Raw genomic sequence first — 20,425 nt, forward strand, 5'->3', positions numbered from 1 at the left:
CGTTAAGGCCCTCATGTAGGGATATCCCTTTTTCTTTTAACCGTTAAGGCCCTAATGTAGGGATATCCCTGGTTCTTTTAACCGTTAAGGCCCTCATGTAGGGATATCCCTGGTTCTTTTAACCGTTAAGGCCCTCATGTAGGGATATCCCTGGTTCTTTTAACCGTTAAGGCCTTCATGTAGGGATATCCCTGGTTCTTTTAACCGTTAAGGCCCTCATGTAGGGATATCCCTGGTTCTTTTAACCGTTAAGGCCTTCATGTAGGGATATCCCTGGTTCTTTTAACCGTTAAGGCCCTCATGTAGGGATATCCCTGGTTCTTTTAACCGTTAAGGCCCTAATGTAGGGATATCCCTGGTTCTTTTAACCGTTAAGGCCCTCATGTAGGGATATCCCTTTTTCTTTTAACCGTTAAGGCCCTAATGTAGGGATATCCCTGGTTCTTTTAACCGTTAAGGCCCTCATGTAGGGATATCCCTGGTTCTTTTAACCGTTAAGGCCCTCATGTAGGGATATCCCTGGTTCTTTTAACCGTTAAGGCCCTAATGTAGGGATATCCCTGGTTCTTTTAACCGTTAAGGCCTTCATGTAGGGATATCCCTGGTTCTTTTAACAGTTAAGGCCCTCATGTAGGGATATCCCTGGTTCTTTTAACCGTTAAGGCCTTCATGTAGGGATATCCCTGGTTCTTTTAACCGTTAAGGCCCTCATGTAGGGATATCCCTGGTTCTTTTAACCGTTAAGGCCCTTATGTAGGGATATCCCTGGTTCTTTTAACCGTTAAGGCCCTCATGTAGGGATATCCCTGGTTCTTTTAACCGTTAAGGCCCTCATGTAGGGATATCCCCGGTTCTTTTAACCGTTAAGGCCCTCATGTAGGGATATCCCTGGTTCTTTTAACCGTTAAGGCCCTCATGTAGGGATATCCCTGGTTCTTTTAACCGTTAAGGCCTTCATGTAGGGATATCCCTGGTTCTTTTAACCGTTAAGGCCCTCATGTAGGGATATCCCTGGTTCTTTTAACCGTTAAGGCCTTCATGTAGGGATATCCCTGGTTCTTTTAACCGTTAAGGCCTTCATGTAGGGATATCCCTGGTTCTTTTAACCGTTAAGGCCCTCATGTAGGGATATCCCTGGTTCTTTTAACCGTTAAGGCCTTCATGTAGGGATATCCCTGGTTCTTTTAACCGTTAAGGCCCTCATGTAGGGATATCCCTGGTTCTTTTAACCGTTAAGGCCCTCATGTAGGGATATCCCTGGTTCTTTTAACCGTTAAGGCCATCATGTAGGGATATCCCTGGTTCTTTTAACCGTTAAGGCCCTCATGTAGGGATATCCCTGGTTCTTTTAACCGTTAAGGCCCTCATGTAGGGATATCCCTGGTTCTTTTAACCGTTAAGGCCCTCATGTAGGGATATCCCTGGTTCTTTTAACCGTTAAGGCCCTCATGTAGGGATATCCCCGGTTCTTTTAACCGTTAAGGCCCTCATGTAGGGATATCCCTGGTTCTTTTAACCGTTAAGGCCATCATGTAGGGATATCCCCGGTTCTTTTAACCGTTAAGGCCCTCATGTAGGGATATCCCTGGTTCTTTTAACCGTTAAGGCCTTCAGGTAGGGATATCCCTGGTTCTTTTAACCGTTAAGGCCCTCATGTAGGGATATCCCTGGTTCTTTTAACCGTTAAGGCCTTCAGGTAGGGATATCCCTGGTTCTTTTAACCGTTAAGGCCCTCATGTAGGGATATCCCTGGTTCTTTTAACCGTTAAGGCCTTCATGTAGGGATATCCCTGGTTCTTTTAACCGTTAAGGCCCTCATGTAGGGATATCCCTGGTTCTTTTAATCGTTAAGGCCCTCATGTAGGGATATCCCTGGTTCTTTTAACCGTTAAGGCCATCATGTAGGGATATCCCTGGTTCTTTTAACCGTTAAGGCCCTCATGTAGGGATATCCCTGGTTCTTTTAACCGTTAAGGCCTTCATGTAGGGATATCCCTGGTTCTTTTAACCGTTAAGGCCATCATGTAGGGATATCCCTGGTTCTTTTAACCGTTAAGGCCCTCATGTAGGGATATCCCTGGTTCTTTTAACCGTTAAGGCCTTCATGTAGGGATATCCCTGGTTCTTTTAACCGTTAAGGCCATCATGTAGGGATATCCCTGGTTCTTTTAACCGTTAAGGCCTTCATGTAGGGATATCCCTGGTTCTTTTAACCGTTAAGGCCATCATGTAGGGATATCCCTGGTTCTTTTAACCGTTAAGGCCTTCATGTAGGGATATCCCTGGTTCTTTTAACCGTTAAGGCCATCATGTAGGGATATCCCTGGTTCTTTTAACCGTTAAGGCCCTCATGTAGGGATATCCCTGGTTCTTTTAACCGTTAAGGCCTTCATGTAGGGATATCCCTGGTTCTTTTAACCATTAAGGCCTTCATGTAGGGATATCCCTGGTTCTTTTAACCGTTAAGGCCTTCATGTAGGGATATCCCTGGTTCTTTTAACCGTTAAGGCCTTCATGTAGGGATATCCCTGGTTCTTTTAACCGTTAAGGCCCTCATGTAGGGATATCCCTGGTTCTTTTAACCGTTAAGGCCTTCATGTAGGGATATCCCTGGTTCTTTTAACCGTTAAGGCCCTCATGTAGGGATATCCCTGGTTCTTTTAACCGTTAAGGCCCTCATGTAGGGATATCCCTGGTTCTTTTAACCGTTAAGGCCTTCATGTAGGGATATCCCTGGTACTTTTAACCGTTAAGGCCTTCATGTAGGGATATCCCTGGTTCTTTTAACCGTTAAGGCCCTCATGTAGGGATATCCCTGGTTCTTTTAACCGTTAAGGCCTTCATGTAGGGATATCCCTGGTTCTTTTAACCGTTAAGGCCTTCATGTAGGGATATCCCTGGTTCTTTTAACCGTTAAGGCCATCATGTAGGGATATCCCTGGTTCTTTTAACCGTTAAGGCCATCATGTAGGGATATCCCTGGTTCTTTTAACCGTTAAGGCCATCATGTAGGGATATCCCTGGTTCTTTTAACCGTTAAGGCCTTCATGTAGGGATATCCCTGGTTCTTTTAACCGTTAAGGCCATCATGTAGGGATATCCCTGGTTCTTTTAACCGTTAAGGCCTTCATGTAGGGATATCCCTGGTTCTTTTAACCGTTAAGGCCATCATGTAGGGATATCCCTGGTTCTTTTAACCGTTAAGGCCTTCATGTAGGGATATCCCTGGTTCTTTTAACCGTTAAGGCCTTCATGTAGGGATATCCCTGGTTCTTTTAACCGTTAAGGCCCTCATGTAGGGATATCCCTGGTTCTTTTAACCGTTAAGGCCTTCATGTAGGGATATCCCTGGTTCTTTTAACCGTTAAGGCCCTCATGTAGGGATATCCCTGGTTCTTTTAACCGTTAAGGCCATCATGTAGGGATATCCCTGGTTCTTTTAACCGTTAAGGCCTTCATGTAGGGATATCCCTGGTTCTTTTAACCGTTAAGGCCTTCATGTAGGGATATCCCTGGTTCTTTTAACCGTTAAGGCCCTCATGTAGGGATATCCCTGGTTCTTTTAACCGTTAAGGCCTTCATGTAGGGATATCCCTGGTTCTTTTATCCGTTAAGGCCTTCATGTAGGGATATCCCTGGTTCTTTTAACCGTTCAGGCCCTCATGTAGGGATATCCCTGGTTCTTTTAACCGTTAAGGCCATCATGTAGGGATATCCCTGGTTCTTTTAACCGTTAAGGCCTTCATGTAGGGATATCCCTGGTTCTTTTAACCGTTAAGGCCTTCATGTAGGGATATCCCTCGTTCTTTTAACCGTTAAGGCCTTCATGTAGGGATATCCCTGGTTCTTTTAACCGTTAAGGCCCTCATGTAGGGATATCCCTGGTTCTTTTAACCGTTAAGGCCTTCATGTAGGGATATCCCTGGTTCTTTTAACCGTTAAGGCCTTCATGTGGGGATATCCCTGGTTCTTTTAACCGTTAAGGCCCTCATGTAGGGATATCCCTGGTTCTTTTAACCGTTAAGGCCTTCATGTAGGGATATCCCTGGTTCTTTTAACCGTTAAGGCCCTCATGTAGGGATATCCCTGGTTCTTTTAACCGTTAAGGCCCTCATGTAGGGATATCCCTGGTTCTTTTAACCGTTAAGGCCCTCATGTAGGGATATCCCTGGTTCTTTTAACCGTTAAGGCCTTCATGTAGGGATATCCCTGGTTCTTTTATCCGTTAAGGCCTTCATGTAGGGATATCCCTGGTTCTTTTAACCGTTAAGGCCCTCATGTAGGGATATCCCTGGTTCTTTTAACCGTTAAGGCCTTCATGTAGGGATATCCCTGGTTCTTTTAACCGTTAAGGCCCTCATGTAGGGATATCCCTGGTTCTTTTAACCGTTAAGGCCCTCATGTAGGGATATCCCTGGTTCTTTTAACCGTTAAGGCCCTCATGTAGGGATATCCCTGGTTCTTTTAACCGTTAAGGCCTTCATGTAGGGATATCCCTGGTTCTTTTAACCGTTAAGGCCCTCATGTAGGGATATCCCTGGTTCTTTTAACCGTTAAGGCCTTCATGTAGGGATATCCCTGGTTCTTTTAACCGTTAAGGCCTTCATGTAGGGATATCCCTGGTTCTTTTATCCGTTAAGGCCTTCATGTAGGGATATCCCTGGTTCTTTTAACCGTTAAGGCCTTCATGTAGGGATATCCCTGGTTCTTTTAACCGTTAAGGCCTTCATGTAGGGATATCCCTGGTTCTTTTAACCGTTAAGGCCTTCATGTAGGGATATCCCCGGTTCTTTTAACCGTTAAGGCCCTCATGTAGGGATATCCCTGGTTCTTTTAACCGTTAAGGCCTTCATGTAGGGATATCCCTGGTTCTTTTAACCGTTAAGGCCTTCATGTAGGGATATCCCTGGTTCTTTTAACCGTTAAGGCCCTCATGTAGGGATATCCCTGGTTCTTTTAACCGTTAAGGCCCTCATGTAGGGATATCCCTGGTTCTTTTAACCGTTAAGGCCCTCATGTAGGGATATCCCTGGTTCTTTTAACCGTTAAGGCCCTCATGTAGGGATATCCCTGGTTCTTTTAACCGTTAAGGCCTTCAGGTAGGGATATCCCTGGTTCTTTTAACCGTTAAGGCCCTCATGTAGGGATATCCCTGGTTCTTTTAACCGTTAAGGCCTTCAGGTAGGGATATCCCTGGTTCTTTTAACCGTTAAGGCCTTCATGTAGGGATATCCCTGGTTCTTTTAACCGTTAAGGCCCTCATGTAGGGATATCCCCGGTTCTTTTAACCGTTAAGGCCCTCATGTAGGGATATCCCCGGTTCTTTTAACCGTTAAGGCCTTCATGTAGGGATATCCCTGGTTCTTTTAACCGTTAAGGCCCTCATGTAGGGATATCCCCGGTTCTTTTAACCGTTAAGGCCCTCATGTAGGGATATCCCTGGTTCTTTTAACCGTTAAGGCCCTCATGTAGGGATATCCCTGGTTCTTTTAACCGTTAAGGCCCTCATGTAGGGATATCCCCGGTTCTTTTAACCGTTAAGGCCCTCATGTAGGGATATCCCCGGTTCTTTTAACCGTTAAGGCCTTCATGTAGGGATATCCCTGGTTCTTTTAACCGTTAAGGCCTTCATGTAGGGATATCCCTGGTTCTTTTATCCGTTAAGGCCTTCATGTAGGGATATCCCTGGTTCTTTTAACCGTTAAGGCCCTCATGTAGGGATATCCCTGGTTCTTTTAACCGTTAAGGCCTTCATGTAGGGATATCCCTGGTTCTTTTAACCGTTAAGGCCCTCATGTAGGGATATCCCTGGTTCTTTTAACCGTTAAGGCCCTCATGTAGGGATATCCCTGGTTCTTTTAACCGTTAAGGCCTTCATGTAGGGATATCCCTGGTTCTTTTAACCGTTCAGGCCTTCATGTAGGGATATCCCTGGTTCTTTTAACCGTTAAGGCCCTCATGTAGGGATATCCCTGGTTCTTTTAACCGTTAAGGCCTTCATGTAGGGATATCCCTGGTTCTTTTAACCGTTAAGGCCCTCATGTAGGGATATCCCTGGTTCTTTTAACCGTTAAGGCCTTCATGTAGGGATATCCCTGGTTCTTTTAACCGTTAAGGCCCTCATGTAGGGATATCCCTGGTTCTTTTAACCGTTAAGGCCCTCATGTAGGGATATCCCTGGTTCTTTTAACAGTTAAGGCCTTCATGTAGGGATATCCCTGGTTCTTTTAACCGTTAAGGCCCTCATGTAGGGATATCCCCGGTTCTTTTAACCGTTAAGGCCTTCATGTAGGGATATCTCTGGTTCTTTTAACCGTTAAGGCCCTCACGTGGGGATATCCCTGTTTATTTTAACCGTTAAGGCCTTCATGTAGGGATATCCCTGGTTCTTTTAACTGTTAAGGCCTTCATGTAGGGATATCCCTGGTTCTTTTAACTGTTAAGGTCCTCCCGTAGGGAAATCTCCGTTTTTTTTAACCTTGTCTCTTCTGACCCGCTGTTTTCTCTCCCGTTTTATGTGCCTGGACTCCCGGAGGTCTCCTGCCGGACACCGTCTCCCATCGGCCGAGAGGGATCCTTCCTGTTTGGAAAGCATTGGCTATACAGGCAAAAAGAAGTTTCTGAGGAGATTCCTACAGCGGAGCCCTGAAGCCAGGTGAGACGCTCCTTCCAGCCTCCAAGGCTCCCTTGCACACATAAACACACACATACAAACACACACACACACACACACACATACAGCTGGGGGCCCACACGGACTCTTCCCCCAATAGATATGGGACTCACACTCCAGCGATTGGCCATTGTAAATGCCTTCAACCAGTTTGGGGCTTCCGGCCAAGCGCTTGCAAAGGGAATCCATTCAAGGTATATGTGGACCCCCTTTTATTGCCAACCTTGATAAAAAGGGCCTGGCACGTGGAAAACTCTATTTGTAAGACAAACCCTCGTTAAAGGAGGTTTGCTATTAATTTAAAACCAGGCTTATGGGGGACCCACTATGTTTAAAGCCAAACCTAGCAGGTGGGAACTTCTATTCTTGGATATAGGAGATCCTCTCTGATTAAAGTAAGGCGAAGGACCCTCCATATTTAATAGGATGCCTGGCAGAATCTTAACCTAAATGCAGGCATATGGGGCACAGCCTATTCCTAATGACTGCATAGCCAGGCATGGGGGTACCCCATATTATTAATTTGAAGCCTGGTAAAAGGAAATTTATTTATTTATTTATTTATTTACTTACTTACTACATTTATACCCCGCCCTCTCTCACCCCAAATGGGACTCAGAGCGGCTCACAAATTATATTTACATACAATATATCATTAGCATAGTACAATATTAGCATTATATATTATTACATTGCACTATACCACTATATAGAAATATTATTAGTAATAATATTACATTCAATATATAATGTGTAATTAATATTATATTGTATTATTGTTAGTATTATGTTGCATTAATTATAATGTTAGTATCGTATTATATGTCAGAGTATTAGTATCGATATTACATTAATATACAATATAGTATATTATTATCATAGCACAATATTATTATATTATATAGTACTATGTTGTAGCTAGGGGGAGCGCCCCCCCCCCCCACTGATGGGGAGGGCCCCCCAACTGAGATCCCCTGTAATTAATGTTAGACCGGGCATTTAACGCCTAGCTTTGCATTAAAAAACATGTTCCCTGTGCGCTAGGCATTTGCATGAAGAACACGGCTCCCTTTGTGTTTGGCATCGAGGTCCCACTCAGGGACGGAAGTGTCCTCCCTTTGCCCTAGGCAGATTATTTGGGGGGGGGGGCTTCCTATACAGGGAGGGGGTCACGGCATCGTGAGGAACCCTCTGGGAACCCGAGAGGCCGCTCTCAGCACACGTCACAGGCATTTTAAAATGTCCCTGGAATTTAGTAGCTGACCTTAATACCTTAACTACCCTTAATACTAACCCTACTAACCCAATTTTAACTAGAGTAGCGATTTTAAATAGGACTGTTTTTGCCTGCTGGCAAGAACCAAGCTGGGAGGGGGCCTCCCGGCCTCCCATAGAAAGAAGGGCTCCGGCCCCCAAGGCCCACCCTGCCCCTGCCCTGCGCTGGGAGTGGCCTCTCGGGTCAGTGCAAACGCCTCGTGCACAGGGAACCTGCTTTTTAATGCAAACATAGGCACGTAGGACCCCCTTTTCTCAGTGTAGGGCCACACACCACCCAGGGACCTCCATTCCCAATAAATGCCTGGTTGAAGGGGATCCTCTATTCTTAGCAGAAAAAGCGACATGCTTAAAGCGGTGGCTTTGCTCCCATAGTTCCCAAGAGTCCCCCCAAAAGCGAGATATACTCCCCTTGGTTTGGCCCTCCTGACCCCTGTTTTCTCCCTTGTTTCATGCATCCAAAATCCCGGAGGGAGCGGCTCCTCCTGGACAAGAGCGAAGGAAGGAAGGAAGGAAGGAGGGAAGGAAAGAAGAAGATCCAAGCGGAGAGGAGGAGGCCTTGCCTTTTCGGAGGACGCCCGGCTGCTGAGCTCGACCCCTTTCCAATGATGTCAGCTTTCAATAATAAAACTCTTCTCGAAAAAGTGTGTTCTGATTATTATTATTCAAAGGCATAACATTAAATTTGTGACAACATTAAACATCTAGATTACAATACAGTTTGTTTTGCTGCATTTTATAAACCTGACCTTGTGTTCTAGAAATAAAGTTGTAACTTGAGAGAAACACTGCAATTTCCTTGCACCCCAAGTACGTCCGGCAAGTGCAGAAGAGTATTTAACTCTTACATGTTGATTGTTTCTATTGATTTCATGTTAGGTTTTATTTGCTTTGTATAATAAGGCATTGAGTTTTTGCCTAGATGTATCTTGTATGCCGCTCTGATTCCCCTATAGGGTGAGAAGAGTGGGATAGAAATGAAGTTAATAATAATTATTATTATTATTTTACGAATGTTTTAATGCAACTGAATTTTAAATTGAATTTTAAAATGTTATGTTTTATTTCCTTTGTATAATAAGGCATTGAGTTTTTGCCTAGATGTATCTTGTATGCCGCTCTGAGTCCCCTACGGGATGAGAAGAGTAGGATAGAAATGAAGTTAATAATAATAATAATGATTTTATATTATGTTTTATTTGCTTTGTATAATAAAGCATTGAGTTTTTGCCTAGATGTGTCTTGTATGCCGCTCTGAGTCCCCTACGGGGTGAGAAGAGCAGGATAGAAATGAAGTTAATAATTTTACGAATGTTTTAATGCAACTGAATTTTAAATTGAATTGAAATGTTATGTTTTATTTCCTTTGTATAAGGCATTGAATTTTTGCCAAGATGTATTTTGTATGCCGCTCTGAGTCCCCTATGGGGTGAGAAGAGTGGGATAGAAATGAAGTTAATAATACTAATTATTTTACGAATGTTTTAATGCAACTGAATTTTAGATTGAATTGAAATGTTATTGTTATTGTTTGTATGTGTGTTTTCTATTTGTAAGCCACCCTGAGCCCTCTTCTTGGGTGAAATACTGTAATTAATAAATATTCTGTGTCCAGGTTGGTTCATGGTTTTCTCTGGTTGGGTGAGTCTGCAGGGCCTTTCCTGTGCCATGCAGCTGTGGGCAAGTCTACACGGGGAAGCATGGAACATGAAAGGCACTGCAGGCATCACTTTCCCTTATGCGCCTGCGCGGCTTTCTTCCGATTTGAGGGAAGCTAGCCCCACCTACTGCAGGCATCACTTTCCCTTGTGCGCCTGCGCGCCGTCATAATTTGAGGGAACAGCCTCGCCCACTGTAGGCATCATTTTTCCTTGTGCGCCTGCGCGTCCGCCTCAGCGTCGCCGGAAGCTCATTGACAAGGCGGCAAGATGGCGGACCGGCCTGGTAAGCTGCGTTCGGGCAGGGCGTTTCCAAGGTGACCCGGCTCCGTCGAGGCCTAGTCGCCGAGGCCCGGGAGGAGGAGGAGGAAGGAAGCCGGGAGCCTCGCCTTCCGAGCCGGGTTTGGGTGTGAGGCCTGCGGGGTGCCAGGCCGCGCCTGCCTCCCTTCACTGAATGAATGTTTGTAGGCCAAGGCGGGGAAGGAAGAGACCTTGTGTAACTTGAGGCTGCCCTCCAGGTGTTCTGGACTCCAACTCCCACAATTCCTAACAGCCGGCAGGCTGTTAGGAATTGTGGGAGTTGGAGTCCAGAACACCTGGAGGGCCCAAGCTGGCCCTGTTCCAGCAGCATCCTCTTCTGACGTTTCGCCTGCATCTGTGGCTAACAGCATCCTCAGAGGTCTGTTGGCCGTGAAGCAAGTGGAGTCTGTATGTATATGTATATATAAAGTCCAGCGTGGGAGGAAGAAACCGTATGTGTTTAAAGCGAATGTGAATGTTGCAGTTAGCAAGCTTGAGTAGCCTTGCCGTTGCAAAGTCAATCAGTGAGGGTGTTTGTTGGCTGATGTTGCCTTGATCGAAAAAAGTAAATAAAGGATATGGGAATTCCAAACAGCAAACAATTAAGTGCCAGTTAATATCTCCAAAACAGAGGGTGCCTCCAGGCATTGGCGGCCAGGCTACCTCTATGCAGATACCCTCACTGGTTGACTTTGCAGCTTCATGGCTTCTCAGTGCCAATCAAACTTGCTAATTGCAACATTCACACTTGATTCAAACATATCAGGATTCTTTCTCCCACCCTGGACATCATTCCACAGAGGGTGCCTCCAGGCAACAACAGTCAGGCTACCTCTAAACATATTTATTTAATTAATACATTTATATCCCGCCCTTCTCACCCTGAAGGGGACTCAGAGCGGCTTATAAATTAAATTTACATACAATATTATATTATTAGGATAGCACAATACTGGCAATAAATTACCATATTGTACTATATCTATATATTACAATATTATTAATATTGCATGTGATATATAATATATAATTTATATTATACTGTATTATTAGTATTATATTGTATTACAAAATAATATTAATATTATATGCATATACAATATATTATATATTGTAAATTATGTTGTATATATATATATATGCATGTGTGTATACATATATATATACATATACACACACACATATATACAGTAGAGTCTCGCTTAGCCAATGTAAACGGGCCGGCAGAAGCTTGGATAAGCGAATATCTTGGATAATAAGGAGGGATTAAGAAAAAGCCTATTAAACATCAAATTAGGTTATGATTTTACAAATTAAGCAGCAGAACATCATGTTATACAACAAATTTGACAAAAAAGTTCATTACACATTAATGCTATGTAATAATTACTATATTTATGAATTTAGCACCAAAATATCACAATGCATTGAAAACGTTGACTACAAAAATGCATTGGATAATCCAGAATGTTGGATAAGTGTGACTCTACTGTATATATAATTAGCAAAGCATGTCACATGATACCTTCATTGATTGACTTTGCAGCTACATGGCTACTCAATGCTAATCAAGCTTGCTCATTGCAACATCCACACTTGCTTCCAACAGACAAGGCTTCTTTCTCCCACCCTGGACATCATTCCACAGATATATGTACACTCCACTTGCCTCATTTCAAACAGATCTCTGAGCAAACCTCTGAGTATGCTTGCCACAGATGCAGGCAAAATGTCAGGTGAGAATGCTACTAGAACATAGTCATATAGCACGAAAAACTTGGCTTGATCTCCCATAATCAGCCCTTTGCATTCTTGATTTTGCCTCCTAGTTCCTCTTCAGGAGAAACGGCTCTTGGATGTGAAAGTTGGGCAGCTGCCGAGCTGGTTGGCCACTCGAGATTACACCCCGTTGGGGATTGCGAGAGGTATTCAAGGAGGTGAGTATTTGGAAGACCTTTGGTTCTGAGGTGCGGGTTTGTGCTTGGCTGGGAATAACAGGTTGTGGTTGAACATATCTGTAGAGAACAAGGTTCTAGAATAGATACGGGCAAACTTATTTATACGGGAGAAAGCTTTAGTTGAATTTTGTGCAATAGCTGAGTAGAAAGAAGCAAATGACTGAAGCATTATCCTCTAATTTCAGTTCACTAGTATGCACAAATATTTGCATGAAGAGCTTCAGTCTTGAAATACGTGGCATTTGAGCCTTTCTGCTCTTTTCTATTTAAGTGATTAATATTCTCCTGCCTTTGAATAAAAGTCCTGGGCAGTTGGCAAAGCTTGAAACAAAAATTGCAATAAGCACATTTTAAAGGTGGTTTTCCTGTACTAAAGTGTAGTCTCCTACAAGGAAAAAAACAAATTATAAGTCTCTGACTTTGCATATTTTTATTGATGAGATTGAGCTTTATATCCCTTAGCTGTCTCCGGAAATTATAAGTTATATGTTGTTGTTGTTTTCACTAGGTTATGACAGATTTGTCGCAAAGTACATTGATGTGAGGAGAGGCGGCATTGGCGGCATTGCCATGATGTTAACTGGTTATGTCATCATCAGCTACATCTGGAATTACAAGCATCTCAGTAAGGAAAGCTTAATATCATATAGTTGAGAACGAATGTTAAAAATGTGTTTAATCCCATAATTACTCTCCTCGTTACAGAGAATACAGATGTTATTAGACTGTAATTCCAAGCAGGGGCAAGAGCTTTTGGAGTTGCAGTCTAGCATCTGGAGATTCTCTATTCCTGCATAATGGCACACACTAGTATTGTTCTGATTGTGCTCTTCCAACTTGAGCCTATGATTCGATCGAACTCTTCAGTTTTGAGCCATCTAGCAACTTAGAATCATAGAATCATAGAATAGTAGAGTTGGAAGAGACCTCATGGGCCATCCAGTCCAACCCCCTGCCAAGAAGCAGGAAATCGCATTCAAAGCACCCCCGACAGATGGCCATCCAGCCTCTGCTTAAAAGCCTCCAAGGAAGGAGCCTCCACCACAGCCCGGGGGAGAGAGTTCCACTGTCGAACAGCCCTCACAGTGAGGAAGTTCTTCCTGATGTTCAGGTGGAATCTCCTTTCCTGTAGTTTGAAGCCATTGTTCCGTGTCCTAGTCTGCAGGGCAGCAGAAAACAAGCCTGCTCCCTCCTCCCTATGACTTCCCTTCACGTATTTGTACATGGCTATCATGTCTCCTCTCAGCCTTCTCTTCTGCAGGCTAAACATGCCCAGCTCTTTAAGCCGCTCCTCATAGGGCTTGTTCTCCAGACCCTTAATCATTTTAGTCGCCCTCCTCTGGACGCTTTCCAGCTTGTCAACATCTCCCTTCAACTGTGGTGCCCAAAATTGGACACAGTATTCGAGTTGTGGTCTGACCAAGGCAGAATAGAGGGGGAGCAGGACTTCCCTGGATCTAGACGCTATTCCCCTATTGATGCAGGCCAGAATCCCGTTGGCTTTTTTAGCTGCTGCATCACATTGTTGGCTCATGTTTAACTTGTTGTCCACGAGGACTCCAAGGTCTTTTTCGCACACACTGCTGTCAAGCCAGGCGTCCCCCATTCTGTATCTTTGATTTCCATTTTTTCTGCCGAAATGAAGTATCTTGCATTTGTCCCTGTTGAACTTCATTTTGTTAGTTTCGGCCCATCTCTCTAGTTTGTCAAGATCATTTTGAATTCTGCTCCTGTCTTCTGGAGTGTTAGCTATCCCTCCCAGTTTTGTGTCGTCTGCAAACTTGATGATCGTGCCTTCTAACCCTTCGTCTAAGTCGTTAATAAAGATGTTGAACAGAACCGGGCCCAGGACGGAGCCCTGCGGCACTCCACTTGTCACTTCTTTCCATGATGAAGATGACGCATTGGTGAGCACCCTTTGGGTTCGTTCGCTTAGCCAATTGCAGATCCACCTAACCGTAGTTTTGTCTAGCCCACATTTTACTAGTTTATTTGCCAGAAGGTTGTGGGGGACTTTGTCGAAGGCCTTACTGAAATCCAGGTAGGCTACATCCACAGCATTCCCTGTATCGACCCAACTCGTAACTCTATCGAAAAAAGAGATCAGATTAGTCTGGCATGACTTGTTTTTGGTAAATCCGTGTTGACTATTAGCAATGACCGCATTTGTTTCTAAGTGTTCGCAGACCACTTCCTTGATGATCTTTTCCAGAATCTTGCCTGGTATCGATGTGAGGCTGACCGGACGGTAATTGTTTGGGTCGTTCTTTTTTCCCTTCTTGAAGATAGGGACCACATTCGCCCTCCTCCAATCTGCTGGGACTTCTCCCGTTCTCCAAGAACTCTCGAAGATAATTGCTAGTGGTTCTGAAATAACTTCCGCTAATTCCTTCAATACTCTTGGATGTAGCTGATCTGGCCCTGGGGACTTGAATTCGTTTAGAGAGGCCAGGTGTTCCTGGACAACTTGTTTCCCTATTTGGGGTTGGAGTTCCCCCAATCCTTCGCCCATTCCATGTTGCTGAGGTTGAAGATGGCTTTCTTTTTGTGAGAAGACCGAGGCAAAGAAGGCATTGAGCAGTTCTGCCTTTTCCCTGTCCCCTGTCGCCATCACCCCATCTTCTCCTTGCAGAGGCCCTATCGCCTCCTTTTTCTTCCTTTTTCTACCAACGTAAGCAAAAAAGCCTTTTTTGTTGTTTTTTATGTCCCTGGCAAGCCTGAGCTCATTTTGTGCTTTAGCCTTGCGAACCTTTTCCCTACAGGTGTTGGCTATACGTTTGAATTCTTCTTTGGTGATTTCTCCCCTTTTCCACTTCTTGTGCATGTCACTTTTGAGCTTTAGCTCAGTTAGAAGTTCTTTGGACATCCATTCTGGCTTCTTTGCACTTGTCTTATTTTTCTTCTTTGTTGGCACTGTTTGCATTTGCGCCTTGAGTATTTCACTTTTGAAAAACTCCCATCCATCCTTAACTCCCTTGTTTTTTAATATCGGCGTCCATGGAATGCCGCTCAGTAATTCCTTCATTTTTTGGAAGTCAGCTCTCTTAAAGTCGAGAATGCGTGTTTGACTTGTCTTAGTTTCAGCATTCCTTTGTATTGCAAACTCCAGGAGCACATGGTCACTTGCCCCTAAGGATCCAACCACTTCAACTGTATTGATCAGGTCTTCAACATTTGTTAAGATTAGATCAAGAGTTGCTGATCCTCTTGTTGCCTCTTCTACCTTCTGGACCATAAAGTTGTCTGCAAGGCAAGTGAGGAATTTGTTGGACTTTGTACTCTTGGATGAGTTTGTTTTCCAGCAGATATCGGAATAATTGAAATCGCCCATGACTACTATATCTCTTCTTTGTGCCTGTTTGGTCAGCTGTTGACAGAAGGCTTCATCAAGTCCTTCATCCTGACTCGGAGGTCTGTAGTAGACACCCACAACAAGATCTTTTTGAGTCCCGGTTCCCTTGATTCTTATCCAGATGCTTTCTAGCTGGTTTCCCAGATTACAGTCTTGCATTTCTTCTGCAACGTAACTGTTTTTGACATATAAAGCTACTCCCCCTCCTCTCCTTTTTGTTCTATTTCTGTGAAAGAGGTTATAGCCCTCAATGGCTACATTCCAGTGATGGGAGTCATCCCACCAGGTTTCAGTGATGCCTATGACATCGTATGTGTGGTGCTGTGCTAAGAGTTGGAGTTCGTCTTGCTTATTTCCCATGCTCTGAGCGTTGGTGTAAAGACATGTAAGCCCCTGTGACCTCCCCTTGAGCTGTTTATTTGGGATTATTGTGCTCTCCGTACTTGGTCCTTGCTGTGTTTGTGCAACCCTCCGTTTAGCCTTTTGGCGGTTCCCTGTGGTTGTGGGTAATACAGTGTTCGCCAGGCTGTTGTTCCCCTCCCCCAGTGGATCTAGTTTAAAGTGCGCCTGATGAGGTTTGTGAGTCTGTGTGCAAAAAGATGTTTTCCTGCTTGTGTGAGATGCACCCCATCACTTGCCAATAGGCCATCCTCCTGGAAGAGTAGACCATGGTCAAGGAAGCCAAAATGCTCCTCTTGGCACCATTTTCTGAGCCAGTTATTGACCTGTACTATTTTTCCGGCCCTTGTAGAGCCGTGTCCTACAACGGGGAGGAGGGATGAAAAGATCACATGTACATTATACAGTTTTAGCTTTGTTCCCAGAGCTCGAAAATCATTTGTGATCTTTTGAAAAGTATGCCTAGCGGTGTCATTGGTACCTACATGAATCAACATAAGGTGGGGAGGGTGATGGGGCTTTAGGAGCCTGCTGAGCCTCTGAGTGATATGGTGTATTTTTGCCCCCGGGAGGCAGCATGTTTCTCGAGCCATCCCATCCGGTCTGGAAATGATGGCTTCCGTTCCTCTAAGGAGGGAGTCACCTACTACCAAGACCTGTTTCCTTTGAGGATTGACCGGGTCCCTTTTGTGCAAGACAGTGTGTATGTCCCCTGAAGAGTGTTCCTGTTGAAGTGAATCATGCAGGTGTAAAGTGTTGTCCTCCTCCTCAACATCCCCAGTGCATTCATCAATGACAATCCATTGAGATACATCCGAGAGCCCATTACTCTCCCAAGGATGTTCCTGTTGCTCCTGGTCTACGATTGGGGATGGAGCATTTGCATGATTACATAAGTGTGAATGTGGTGATGCACTGTCCCCGTCCGGGCTATCCCCTGCGCATTGATCAAGGGTGGCCCACTGAGTGGTATCTAAGAAACTGTGGTCCTCCACAAGATGTGTTTCCTGATTGTATGTTAATGGTGTTAGAATTTCAAATCTGTTGTGTAAATGCAGCTGAGCAGAGGAGTTCTGCGGAGGCTGCCTGGTCCTGTGTCTCCTTCTATGGGTGACCTCCTTCCAAGCCTGAGGGTTGTCTACCTGTGAGTTGATCTCCCCATAAGGTTCCTGATCATGTTCATGGTGGTGTTGGTGTGATGCAGGCTGCAGATCTACAGCAGTGTGTTGTGCAGTGTCCAAGAAGAGCTCGAGTGCCTGAATGTCCTTAAGGGTCTTAATACGGTGCTCGAGCTGTTGGATCCTCTGCTCCATCAGAGTCATCTGTTTGCATTTGGAGCAGATGTAGTTGACTAGTTTTTGTGTGAAAAAGCAGAACATGCCACAGCTGGTGCATGTGGTGGCAAGTATTTGCTGTTGGTCCATCTCTTGGTGAGTGAAGTGACCGAGGAGGATTGTATGTGTTATGGGCAGAATGCTATCCCCTTCCTGTGTGTGTATTTTTAAAGTTGTTTTGTTTATTGTATATACTGTAAGAATGTGTTTTGCTGTAGTGGTGGGTGCACACTCTCAGGTTTTTAAGGAAATATTAGACAGGCCTTACCTAAACCAAGGAGCAAGCTGCTTTCCTGCTTCCTCTCCTCACCTCTGCGTGAACTCTGGCTCAGAAAGCTTCAACAGGAAGCCAACACTTTCAATAACAATAGCCTTGCCTCACCTTCCAAACAATGGCAGAACAGCAAGCCTTAATTACAGCTAGCCCACACTCAAGAATCAGCCCAGACTCAGGTTTTTAAAGGTAAAAGAGTCCAACAAACACAGGTTTTTAAGGCTTTTAAGGCTGTCTAAGAAAAGAGTAGGCAATCTAAGAAAAGAGTGCACACTCTCAGGTTTTTAAGGAATTATTAGACAGGCCTTACCTAAACCAAGGAGCAAGCTGCTTTCCTGCTTCCTCTCCTCACCTCTGCGTGAACTCTGGCTCAGAAAGCTTCAACAGGAAGCCAACACTTTCAATAACAATAGCCTTGCCTCACCTTCCAAACAATGGCAGAACAGCAAGCCTTAATTACAGCTAGCCCACACTCAAGAATCAGCCCAGACTCAGGTTTTTAAAGGTAAAAGAGTCCAACAAACACAGGTTTTTAAGGCTTTTAAGGCTGTCTAAGAAAAGAGTAGGCAATCTAAGAAAAGAGTGCACACTCTCAGGTTTTTAAGGAATTATTAGACAGGCCTTACCTAAACCAAGGAGCAAGCTGCTTTCCTGCTTCCTCTCCTCACCTCTGCGTGAACTCTGGCTCAGAAAGCTTCAACAGGAAGCCAACACTTTCAATAACAATAGCCTTGCCTCACCTTCCAAACAATGGCAGAACAGCAAGCCTTAATTACAGCTAGCCCACACTCAAGAATCAGCCCAGACTCAGGTTTTTAAAGGTAAAAGAGTCCAACAAACACAGGTTTTTAAGGCTTTTAAGGCTGTCTAAGAAAAGAGTAGGCAATCTAAGAAAAGAGTGCACACTCTCAGGTTTTTAAGGAATTATTAGACAGGCCTTACCTAAACCAAGGAGCAAGCTGCTTTCCTGCTTCCTCTCCTCACCTCTGCGTGAACTCTGGCTCAGAAAGCTTCAACCGGAAGCCAACACTTTCAATAACAATAGCCTTGCCTCACCTTCCAAACAATGGCAGAACAGCAAGCCTTAGTTACAGCTAGCCCACACTCAAGAATCAGCCCAGACTCAGGTTTTTAAAGGTAAAAGAGTCCAACAAACACAGGTTTTTAAGGCTTTTAAGGCTGTCTAAGAAAAGAGTAGGCAATCTAAGAAAAGAGTGCACACTCTCAGGTTTTTAAGGAATTATTAGACAGGCCTTACCTAAACCAAGGAGCAAGCTGCTTTCCTGCTTCCTCTCCTCACCTCTGCGTGAACTCTGGCTCAGAAAGCTTCAACAGGAAGCCAACACTTTCAATAACAATAGCCTTGCCTCACCTTCCAAACAATGGCAGAACAGCAAGCCTTAATTACAGCTAGCCCACACTCAAGAATCAGCCCAGACTCAGGTTTTTAAAGGTAAAAGAGTCCAACAAACACAGGTTTTTAAGGCTTTTAAGGCTGTCTAAGAAAAGAGTAGGCAATCTAAGAAAAGAGTGCACACTCTCAGGTTTTTAAGGAATTATTAGACAGGCCTTACCTAAACCAAGGAGCAAGCTGCTTTCCTGCTTCCTCTCCTCACCTCTGCGTGAACTCTGGCTCAGAAAGCTTCAACAGGAAGCCAACACTTTCAATAACAATAGCCTTGCCTCACCTTCCAAACAATGGCAGAACAGCAAGCCTTAATTACAGCTAGCCCACACTCAAGAATCAGCCCAGACTCAGGTTTTTAAAGGTAAAAGAGTCCAACAAACACAGGTTTTTAAGGCTTTTAAGGCTGTCTAAGAAAAGAGTAGGCAATCTAAGAAAAGAGTGCACACTCTCAGGTTTTTAAGGAATTATTAGACAGGCCTTACCTAAACCAAGGAGCAAGCTGCTTTCCTGCTTCCTCTCCTCACCTCTGTGTGAACTCTGGCTCAGAAAGCTTCAACAGGAAGCCAACACTTTCAATAACAATAGCCTTGCCTCACCTTCCAAACAATGGCAGAACAGCAAGCCTTAATTACAGCTAGCCCACACTCAAGAATCAGCCCAGACTCAGGTTTTTAAAGGTAAAAGAGTCCAACAAACACAGGTTTTTAAGGCTTTTAAGGCTGTCTAAGAAAAGAGTAGGCAATCTAAGAAAAGAGTGCACACTCTCAGGTTTTTAAGGAATTATTAGACAGGCCTTACCTAAACCAAGGAGCAAGCTGCTTTCCTGCTTCCTCTCCTCACCTCTGCGTGAACTCTGGCTCAGAAAGCTTCAACAGGAAGCCAACACTTTCAATAACAATAGCCTTGCCTCACCTTCCAAACAATGGCAGAACAGCAAGCCTTAATTACAGCTAGCCCACACTCAAGAATCAGCCCAGACTCAGGTTTTTAAAGGTAAAAGAGTCCAACAAACACAGGTTTTTAAGGCTTTTAAGGCTGTCTAAGAAAAGAGTAGGCAATCTAAGAAAAGAGTGCACACTCTCAGGTTTTTAAGGAATTATTAGACAGGCCTTACCTAAACCAAGGAGCAAGCTGCTTTCCTGCTTCCTCTCCTCACCTCTGCGTGAACTCTGGCTCAGAAAGCTTTAGAGCTGCTTTAAAACTACTTAAAATGTATATTTGGGGTCCAAGCTGTTATCATTTAGTTGTCGCATAGAACCCATCAACTCCAGGAATTTAATGAATAACAACCTATTTCGCACATTTAACCTTTTTAACATTTCCTACATACAACCTTCTAGATTTCTTTTAATTGGTTTGAGAAAGTAAACAAAAATTGTCTCAAACAACCCCTTTACGTTCAAGGTTGCCCTCTATATACAAGAACATCTCCAAAGGTAGGCGGCTTAAACTGACTGGTTTGTTTTGGTTCTAGAGCACGACCGCTGGAGGAAGTATCACTGAACCAGAAGGATGCATTTTGCCATTCTGAATTCTGATAGGAGACCCTCTCAGCTGGAGGCAGCTTGGCTCTTACATGTGGATTTCTGTTCTGGCATCAGTTATGTACCCCGAGACCAATAAAAATATATACCGTGAATGTGACTTGTGGAACTTATTTGAGTACTATAAGAAGAGGATAATAAATTTTAGTTCATTGAATGGGAGACGATGGTTCAAATCTCTGCTTAGCCACAGAAACCCATTGGGTGGGATTCAGGAAGTCAAACCCTCACCGAGAAAGGCAATGTTGTT

The 20,425-nt window shown here is 44.1% G+C and overlaps 1 protein-coding gene across 1 annotated transcript; it reads left to right on the plus strand.

Annotated features, from left to right (window-relative positions):
- Positions 1 to 9,745: 9,745 nt before the first annotated feature.
- On the plus strand, positions 9,746 to 20,270 carry atp5mf (ATP synthase membrane subunit f). Its single transcript, XM_062964485.1, has 4 exons — positions 9,746 to 9,892; positions 11,736 to 11,843; positions 12,373 to 12,489; positions 20,106 to 20,270. Exons 1-4 carry the CDS (start codon positions 9,877 to 9,879, stop codon positions 20,132 to 20,134), a joined length of 270 nt encoding a protein of 89 aa, XP_062820555.1. The 5' UTR covers positions 9,746 to 9,876; the 3' UTR covers positions 20,135 to 20,270.
- The last annotated feature ends 155 nt before the right edge of the window (positions 20,271 to 20,425 follow it).

This window comes from Anolis carolinensis, unplaced genomic scaffold (assembly GCF_035594765.1).
Source record: "Anolis carolinensis isolate JA03-04 unplaced genomic scaffold, rAnoCar3.1.pri scaffold_13, whole genome shotgun sequence".
Classification (NCBI taxonomy): Eukaryota; Metazoa; Chordata; class Lepidosauria; order Squamata; family Dactyloidae; genus Anolis; species Anolis carolinensis.

Bases quoted from the DNA above. Each gene is read 5' to 3' on its own strand.
- atp5mf (XM_062964485.1), top strand. The intron at 11,844-12,372 runs GTGAGTATTTGG...TGTTTTCACTAG, and splicing joins TGCGAGAGGTATTCAAGGAG to GTTATGACAGATTTGTCGCA. The intron at 12,490-20,105 runs GTAAGGAAAGCT...TTTTGGTTCTAG, and splicing joins CTGGAATTACAAGCATCTCA to AGCACGACCGCTGGAGGAAG.